This window comes from Scardinius erythrophthalmus (genome assembly GCF_964197995.2).
Source record: "Scardinius erythrophthalmus genome assembly, chromosome: 7".
NCBI lineage: Eukaryota > Metazoa > Chordata > Actinopteri > Cypriniformes > Leuciscidae > Scardinius > Scardinius erythrophthalmus.
Genome location: NC_138227.1, coordinates 34,943,014 through 34,952,342, shown reverse-complemented (window position 1 = coordinate 34,952,342; position 9,329 = coordinate 34,943,014). Strand labels below are relative to the sequence as shown.

Here is a 9,329-nt window from a genome sequence, read left to right as displayed (position 1 = left end):
TCCACCATTTTTTAAGTTAATGAATAGCAAAATTAATGAGGTCAATTCCCATGTGTTTGGTTGGTATATGTGCCCCAGGTAGTGGAGGCGGCTTATGTATAAACCGCTTAAAATTCAGCAGTTGCGTTAGATCAAATGCAGCAGCCAGTTCTCCTCACTATTCCCTTCACTATTATGAGCATCTCTCTTGATGTCTATTTTTTACTTTTTTTAAACTAGGCTGAACAGAGGACATCAAAAAGGGTTTTTTTCTTCTTTTTTTTTTTCTTTTCATATAACAGACAACAGCTGAATCTATACATTTATTTAAGTGGCAATTTCATTGTTTTGACCAGCAAATGGAAAATGGAACCATGCCTTCATATTTTTATTTTACTTTGTTCAAGGAGTTTGTTCACATTCATTATTTCATCCTAATATTGATACTTACAGTTTATTTAGCAATTGTATTATTTAATGCCATAATTTTGTTTGTGGTGTTTAAAGAGAGATCTCTTCATGAGCCAATGTACATCCTGATATTTTGCTTGTCTGTCAATGATCTCTATGGGTCAGCTGTTTTTTTCCCCAGGATAATGGTTGATCTCCTTTCTGAAACAAATACCATTTCTAGGCCAGCGTGTTTTGTTCAGATTTTTACAATTTATTCTTTTGCTATATCTGAATATACAATATTAACTCTGATGGCATATGACAGATATGTTGCCATATACAACCCTTTAAAATATCATCAAATTATGACCTCAAAAGTAACAGCATCGTACATGGCAATAGCATCACTTTATGCAGCATTTTGTATGGGTCTTCTTATTTTCTTCTCAGCCAGGTTACCTTTGTGTGGGACTGACATAGCTCGACTGTACTGTTCCAACTGGTCTGTGGTTCGGCTCTCTTGTGGGACTTCCACTTTGAGTAACAACATACTTGGATTTTTTGTCTCAACAACAACAGTTTTTCTCCCTGCCTTCTTCATTTTATATACTTATGTCCGAATTTTGATCATTTGTCAAAAAAGCTCCAAAGAATTTAGGGGCAAAGCATTACAAACATGTCTTCCTCACATTATAAGCTTTCTGAACTACTCTATAGCATCATTTTGTGACATTGCTCTAAGTCGGTATGATTCAGACAAATACAAGATTGTGGGTATATTTTTTTCAGTGGAATTTCTGATTATTCCTCCTGTTCTCAATCCGCTTATTTATGGCTTAAATTTGCCAGAAATTCGCAAAAACATTTTGTGCTTGTTTCAACGGTCAAAAATTGCCAATTTTCCATTATTAAGTAATTAAAGGGAGAATATGACATTTTAAAAAAGCTACTTTGGGCTTTTTCTATCATAAAACTTAATTTTCTGAAATGATTTGTTTGAGCTATAAGATGAGGCACATTGTTTTCTCACGTAACAGATAATTCTGATGTCATCATAAAACAAGTCAACATCTCCTTGATGTTCTGTACCAATCTCCACTCTAATGTTCAACAAAATATTTATGGCACATTTCCTTATTGTTACTTGTTACTCAACACTGTGCAATTTAAAATATGAATGGGTGCAAATGAATATATTTTGCTGGTATTTGCATTAACATGCTTTGTCTCAACTATGTTTGAATCTGTTTTTTCTTTTTCTTTTTTCCTGTTTTAAGTAATTTATATTTCAATTAAATTCACATTTAGTTATATAGTGCTTTTCACAATGCATATCGTTTCAAATGACCTTTAAAGAAAATGCATGTGTCTCCATTACAATTTACAATGATATCATAAAGAGTCTTATCTTTAATTGTTTGAGGAATGTTTAGTACTAATATATTGTGCAAAATGTTTTCAAAATTCTTCAGATTATCACACATTATCACACTGATGAATCACATGCTGTAGAATCATAGGTCTACTACAGTCAATAAAGCAAAATTAATGACCCATATAATCAAAGACAAATCTCTGAGATTCGTGAATGGCTCTGGAATTGGATTGGATTAAACCCGCCAATAGCGTGCCAGGTGGATATACCAGTTTGTGATTGGTTCCCACAAATTTGTAAAGTAAGCAGGTTAGATACAGTGGGAAGGACAATATTTTGCAGGTTTTCCCACTTACAAAGCATGTAGAAGTCTGTAATTTTTATCATAGGTACACTTCAACTGTGAGTGACGGAATCTAAAACAGAAATCCAGAAAATTACATTGTATGATTTTTAAATAATTAATTTGCATTTTATTGCATGACATAAGTATTTGATACATCAGAAAAGCAGAACTTAATATTTGGTACATAAACCTTTGTTTGCAATTACAGAGATCATATGTTTCCTGTAGTTCTTGACCAAGTTTGCACAAACTGCAGCAGAGATTTTGGCCCACTCCTCCATACAGACCTTCTCCAGATCCTTCAGGTTTCGGGGCTGTCGCTGGGCAATACGGGCTTTCAGCTCCCTTCAAAGATTTTGTATTGGATTCAGGTCTGGAGACTGGCTAGGCCACTCCAGGACTTTGAGATGCTTCTTATGGAGCCACTCCTTAGTTGCCCTGGCTGTGTGTTTCGGGTCGTTGTCATGCTGGAAGACCCAGCCACGACCCATCTACAATGCTCTTACTGAGGGAAGGAGGTTGTTGGCCAAGATCTCGCGATACATGGCCCCATCCATCCTCCCCTCAATACGGTGCAGTCGTCCTGTCCCCTTTGCAGAAAAGCATCCCCAAAGAATGATGTTTCCACCTCCATGCTTCACGGTTGGGATGGTGTTCTTGGGGTTGTACTCATCCTTCTTCTTCCTCCAAACACGGCGAGTGGAGTTTTAGTGTGTTACTAATGGTTTTCTTTGAGACTGTGGTCCCATCTCTCTTCAGGTCATTGACCAGGTCCTGCCGTGTAGTTCTGGGCTGATCCCTCACCTTCCTCATGATCATTGATGCCCCACGAGGTGAGATCTTGTATGGTGCCCCAGACCGAGGGAGATTAACCATCATCTTAAACTTCTTCTTTTCTAATAATTGCGCCAACAGTTGTTGCCTTTTCACCAAGCTGCTTGCCTATTGTCATGTAGCCAACCCAGCCATGTACAGGTCTACAATTTTATCCCTGATGTCCTTACACAGCTCTCTGGTATTGGCCATTGTGGAGAGGTTGGAGTCTTCTTTGATTGAGTGTGTGTACAGGTGTCTTTTATACAGGTAACAAGTTCAAACAGGTGCAGTTAATACAGGTAATGAGTGGAGAACAGGAGGGCTTCTTAAAGAAAAACTAACAGGTCTGTGAGAGCCGTAATTCTTACTGGTTGGTAGGTGATCGAATACTTGTGTCATGCAATAAAATGCAAATTAATTATTTAAAAATCATACAATGTGATTTTCTGGATTTTTGTTTTAGATGCCCTCTCTCACAGTTGAAGTGTACCTATGATAAAAGTTACAGACCTCTACATGCTTTGTATTCCCTGCATGTCACTTCACGTTTGATGTTATTTCAATTAAATAATTATGAAATTTAATTTCTTCTTAGTTTTTGTTATCTGTTATGTACATTTAGGGTTTATATTACATCAAATATTGTTAAAAGGGTTGGTTCGGGGTAAAATCAACCTAGGGTCCTTTGCACCATGACCGTGAGCCAAACACCCCCCGAGAAGCCTTTTTTTCCCCTGGCTTAACATCATTAAAGTTAGAGCTTATTTAGAGAAATCAGCCGGATGGCTTAATGTAAGCGCTAATGGATCCTATGATGTATCTCATAAATTACCCCACTAATAATGTCCAGAATGGTACCAAACTTGTACAGTAGTACAAATAGGTTCTGTACTCATAAAACGAGGCATTGAAAAGTTTGTAAGTACATCAGGAGTTTATTTAAATAACACTTGCCTAGAAATAGACTAGAAAACTATGTTGGCATTAGTGGAATTGCACTAGCATGGTTTAAATCATACTTATCTGACTGTTATCAGTTTGTAGCAGTACATTAAGAGATGTCTTATCGATCACAAGTTCAGTATGGCGTACCACAAGGCGCTGTCTGTAGTCTAGCTTTGAACTGACAGAGTGTGTCTGCTTCCTGGACAATGTTAGGAAGACTGTGCCAAAGTTTTGGTGCTAAATAGGAGAAGGATCTACCACCCGCAGTCGATTTTGATATTCTAGGTATTATCAACTGGCCGGAATTTTGAGATCGCAATAGACGTGAAGGAGTATAATGCGTTAAGAGCTTGCTCAAGTACTGCAGAGCTAAACCATTTAGTGCTTTGTAAGTGATCAGCAATATTTTAATTGGCAGGTTTCATTTGGTTTTGAAGAAATATACAGTTGAGTATCATCGGCATAACAGTGAAAACTAATGCCATGTTTCCTAATGATATCTCCTAATGGTAGCATGTAAAGAGTGAACAGCAGCAGTCCTAGTACTGAGCCTGGTGGTACGCCATACTGAACTTGTGATCGATGAGACATCTCTTCATTTACTCATAAAACGGGGCATTGAAAAGTTTGTAAGTACATCAGGAGTTTATTTAAATAACACTTGCCTGACTGCTCATGCTCCTGCTAACCTGGAGACAACGTCACTTCAGTGGTTTGGGAAAAGCATGTAAAAGTCGTGGCAGAAAGCGATGCATAAGGGTGTAGTGTAACAATGCCCAGTTTAAGAAATGCACTAATATTTTTGTTGGTACTAATGGTTTGCAACAATTATTAGTTAGCAGTAAGTTGTTAACACTTCGGAACTACACTGCATCCTTATGCATAGACTTTTACGTGCTTTTCCCAAACCACTGAAGTGACGTCGACGTCCTGACACATGAGTATCCTCACAATTGTGTTCCTTTCTTCAAAGAAAATTATATCTGCGAGGATTGCCAGTCCGGATTTAGACCGTACCATAGTACAGAGACAGCTCTCGTTAGAGTCACAAATTATTTGCTCTTATCATACGATCGTGGTTGTATCTCTCTATTAGTGTTACTTGATCTTAGTGCTGCATTTGACACCACATTCTTTTAAATAGACTAGAAAACTATGTTGGCATTAGTGTAATTGCAATAGCATGTTTTAAATCATACTTATCTGACCGTTATCAGTTTGTAGCAGTAAATGAAGAGATGTCTTATCGATCACAAGTTCAGTATGGCGTACCACAAGGCTCAGTACTAGGACCGCTGCTGTTCACTCTGTACATGCTACCAAGGGATGGGTACCGAAACCCGGTATTAAACTGGCCCCGGTGCTAAATTATGAAAGACCGTAGTATCGATAAGCTCTGACGCAATCGGTTCTGCTTTCGGTACTGGAGAAATTAAGCAAATATATTTACTATGTATTATTGCTTACCCTCTGAGGTCAACAAACGTGCGGGCGCGTTTTGCTGGATTTTCTCCACATTGTAGCACTATAAACTTAAAGGAGCTGTATGTAAGAAATCTATTTCAATTAATCATAAAATGGCCCTGATGTGTCACTAGACATTAAGAAATCATGTTCATTTCAAATACTTATATCACTGACAACAGTAGTATGGCTAGGATATTGTCATTTAAAAAGTGGACTTGCAGCCCTCAACTGATGTTGATGTTGTCATTTTGTGTTTTGGCCTGACGCGCCTCCCTCTACCTATCGACCAATCACGAAGTCAGTAGTGTTTCGGGATCCGGGTTGCCAGCTTTACTCTAACCTACCCTAACTCTAGTCGGATAAAAATGTCTAACGTTACTAAATCAAAAAGACCTCGTTATAATTCAGAAATTCGTCGTGACAAAGTCCGAAATAAAACCAGAATTTGTATAGGAGATGCTTTTGAAAGATGGAGACGGCTGAAAACGGAGAAGAATTTGAACACAGACGCCAATGTAGCTCATTTTTTCCTGGACAGGTAAGATTCATCTAACTTATGCCTGGCTAACTTGTACTTGATGTCAATGCACATTTCATATATTCATGACAGTCGAACAAAGTTATGCATGTTCGTGCAAAGTAACGTAACGTTAGCTCACATGGACGTATGCTAACATTAGCAATGCATAGGAGCCCGTTTCTCTGTCAATATGTTGAGACGCTGATGAAAACAACATTAGCACGCCCATTATGGCAATTTGAAACGTAATTGAGACAGAAGCCTAACTTTACCTCAGAAAAAATTATTCGACATTCGTTCTTCACGTATATCGTGGACTAAGTTACACATGCTGCAAGTTGACCTGTATTTCACATCACATATTTTAGCATGTTATGGACGTGTGCTGCAGGGTAAGTAAAAAAATACAGCTGGCCACTTTCACTTATAGCATCAGCTAAAAAATGAATAGCTGTATCTTTGATATTGGTTACACATAGTGACATAGGCTTGTGCTTGTACTTACATTAATGACAGATACATAACGTTACAAGTTAGACTTACAGCTACCGTTCTGTCTGTCACATACGAGCATAAGTTACATCTTTACGATTATACTGTTACATTCGAGCATGCATCTTTACGATACTGTCACATACGAGCATAAATCTTTACGATTATATTTAACTAATGACAATTAGTACATTTTTTAAATACATAATTACTTATCAAAATATCTCTCATGAAGCATAAACATAATTAACAGAAAAAAACTTACTGTGCACGTCTCGTCGGAAGCTCATTGAAGCAGCGTACGTTTCTGCTGAATTCAGCTTATCTGGCAACCTCGAGTCAGGGGGGAGGGGGAGGGGATACACCGCTCTATAGTATTTTTAAAGTGATTGCAGTACCAGTTTTGGCCACAATCCTACATACAGTTCCTTTAAATTACTCCGTCATTTATGGTCATACAGAAAAAATAAATATAAAAAAAGAATCTGTGATATTTCTCCTTTTGTATATGTTCACTTACAATCAAATCAAAACATTGTGCTTTTGTAAAATAAAGAAAATAAACAGGGTGTGCGTTCTGCCTCTCCGTCGCGGTGAACTTTTTTTTCTTGAGCACGTCTATAAACTGAAACAAAACTCAGCGAATACTTGTCGCACATTTATGAGCCATATACCTTTAGAAACATTTAAGTGTGTACTTTTAAATGATCGGATTCAAAACGAAAACAAATATTCTCTGTTTAAGTAATTTGTATAAAACCAACAAGATGTCCAGCTTCTCAAACGCTTGCTCATTACAGTTAATTTGGCCACGCCCACTCACGCAAAAGATATTCACATGCAAATCTCCACATGGAACGCAGACTCGCTCCAACAAAACACTTCACTTCACTTTTCGTCGAGTTTGAAAGACGTGCCTGAGCTTACATTGGATTTAGCCTACCTCAGAAGAAGAAGAACGCGATTTGAAGACAAGAAAGATGTAAGGTAAGAAATTCTTACATATTAGTTTGTTATTGTTGCATAAATGTCACGTTTAGGGATGCAACGGTACACGGTAAAATCCCGGACCGTTCGGTCAGCCCTGCACGGGACAATCTACCCTCGTGTCCCGCGGTACTTCGGTTTTGCCATTGAGTTCGCGCTGATCCTTTTAGTTTTTGCTTTAGGCGCCGTTCACATATCGCGCCTAAAAACGCGTAGAAAACGCTTGGCGCGCCACGTTCTCCTTTTTCCAAAGCGCTAGGGCGGTTGCGCTCCGGAGGAGTCTGTCGTTGCTAAAGCAACCATCAGCTGCGCTCTGGTTGGTTCTTGTCACGTGACCTACGGTGCGCTTGCGGCATTCTGAAAAGTTGAGAATTTTCTCCACTGCTGGGGACATCGTTAGTGCCAACCGGTCTCGCCTTGCACCAGACAGTGTTGATAGACTCATCTTTTTGCATAAGAATCTCTCTATAGTGGATGAGTAAATAACATTGCACTTTGTATCCTGAATGCATTATTTTTTTATTATATTATTTTGCTCTGCTTTTTTTTATTCAAAGCACAAGCTAATTTATGTTTGTTAAAGATAAAAGTGCACTTTTTCTTTCACATTGATCACTTCATATACCAGTTATCAAGGTTTGGAATTGGGATCCACTTGAATATTTTGAGTGTTAATTTATTCCATACATTGATGTTCTTCCTACTGTGACATTCTGTTTATGCTCATAAGAAAAATAAAACATATTTTTGGGATGAAATAGCAGTCTCTTTCTACACAAAACATGTACCGAAACCGAACCGAGACCGTGGCCCAAAAACCGAGGTACGGACCGTACCGTGGGCTATCTGTACCGTTGCACCCCTAGTCACGTTGCAGTTGAACTGTTGCTAGATATATGGGGAATATTATAATATTTAGACCTGTGTTTACTGTTACTGTGTTTGTGGATATCTGCTCAAACGTAGATATGTATATGGTAACCATAATATTTTTTATTTGAGCGCGATCGCGTTTGAATGTATCATATTTTGGAAAGCGATCGCATTTGAATGTATCATATTTTTCTGCGTGATCGCGTTTGAATGTACTGTATCATATTTTGGATGAAAGCAAAACGCACCAAACGGCTTCATGTTTTTATTATTATCTCATTTCATATCATCATAACGGATGGAAACATTTGAAGTAACATGATAATCAATATATTTTTCTCTAGCTTAGTTGTAACTGAAATCTTTTGGAAGATTTATACTGCTATATGTTATTTATTGTTATTATTATTTTATCCGGCACTGCGCATATACCTTATGCCTACAAGGCACAACAAATCTTGTCTTTTGAGAGCTTGTTAACCCTCTGGGCTTCTTCGCCCGAAAACGGGCGAAAACTTGAACGTTTCGAATTGTTTAATTTTTTTGCTTCATCGGATGGGGGTGAAACTTGGTGACTTTTGTTTTATTACCTATATGAACACACAAAAAATCAAGGAGATGATTCTGATATGTTAAAGGGTCGTAAAAAAAAAGTCACACTTAGCTTCCTCCCGCCCGAAAACGGGCGACATAGGAAATTAATGGGAAATACGAAACTTTTGGTGGTACAAGCTACAGATCAGCCACTGTGCTGAAAAAAAGTGTACAGCAATGAAGGAGTGACACTCTAGAAAATCAAGAGTGCAAATAAGACACCCCCCCCCCCCCAACACATACAAACACACACACACACACACACACAGAGAAATGAACTGGTAAGACTGAAACAGCCAATTTTGCCCCAAACTATATAAAAATTATATAATCATAATAACTCCAAAACTCTAGCAAGGAGAGTCAAAAGGTAGGTATCGTTTGAAAGAACTCTTTTTAAATTTTTTGAAAATATAAATTATATTACATTTGGACATTGTCCTGCCAAGAAACAGCAGATAAAAGACAATATATATATATATATATATACATATATATACTGTATATATATATATATATATATATATATATATATATATATA

At 37.6% G+C, this 9,329-nt stretch overlaps 1 protein-coding gene across 1 annotated transcript; it reads left to right on the top strand.

Moving 5' to 3' along the window:
* Nucleotides 1-338: 338 nt before the first annotated feature.
* LOC308693229 (olfactory receptor 52K1-like) lies at nt 339-1,292 on the top strand (the record flags this gene model as incomplete). The annotated part of the gene is made up of 1 exon (XM_081370022.1): nt 339-1,292. One exon carries the CDS (start codon nt 339-341, stop codon nt 1,290-1,292), a length of 954 nt encoding a protein of 317 aa, XP_081226148.1.
* Nucleotides 1,293-9,329: the final 8,037 nt, after the last annotated feature.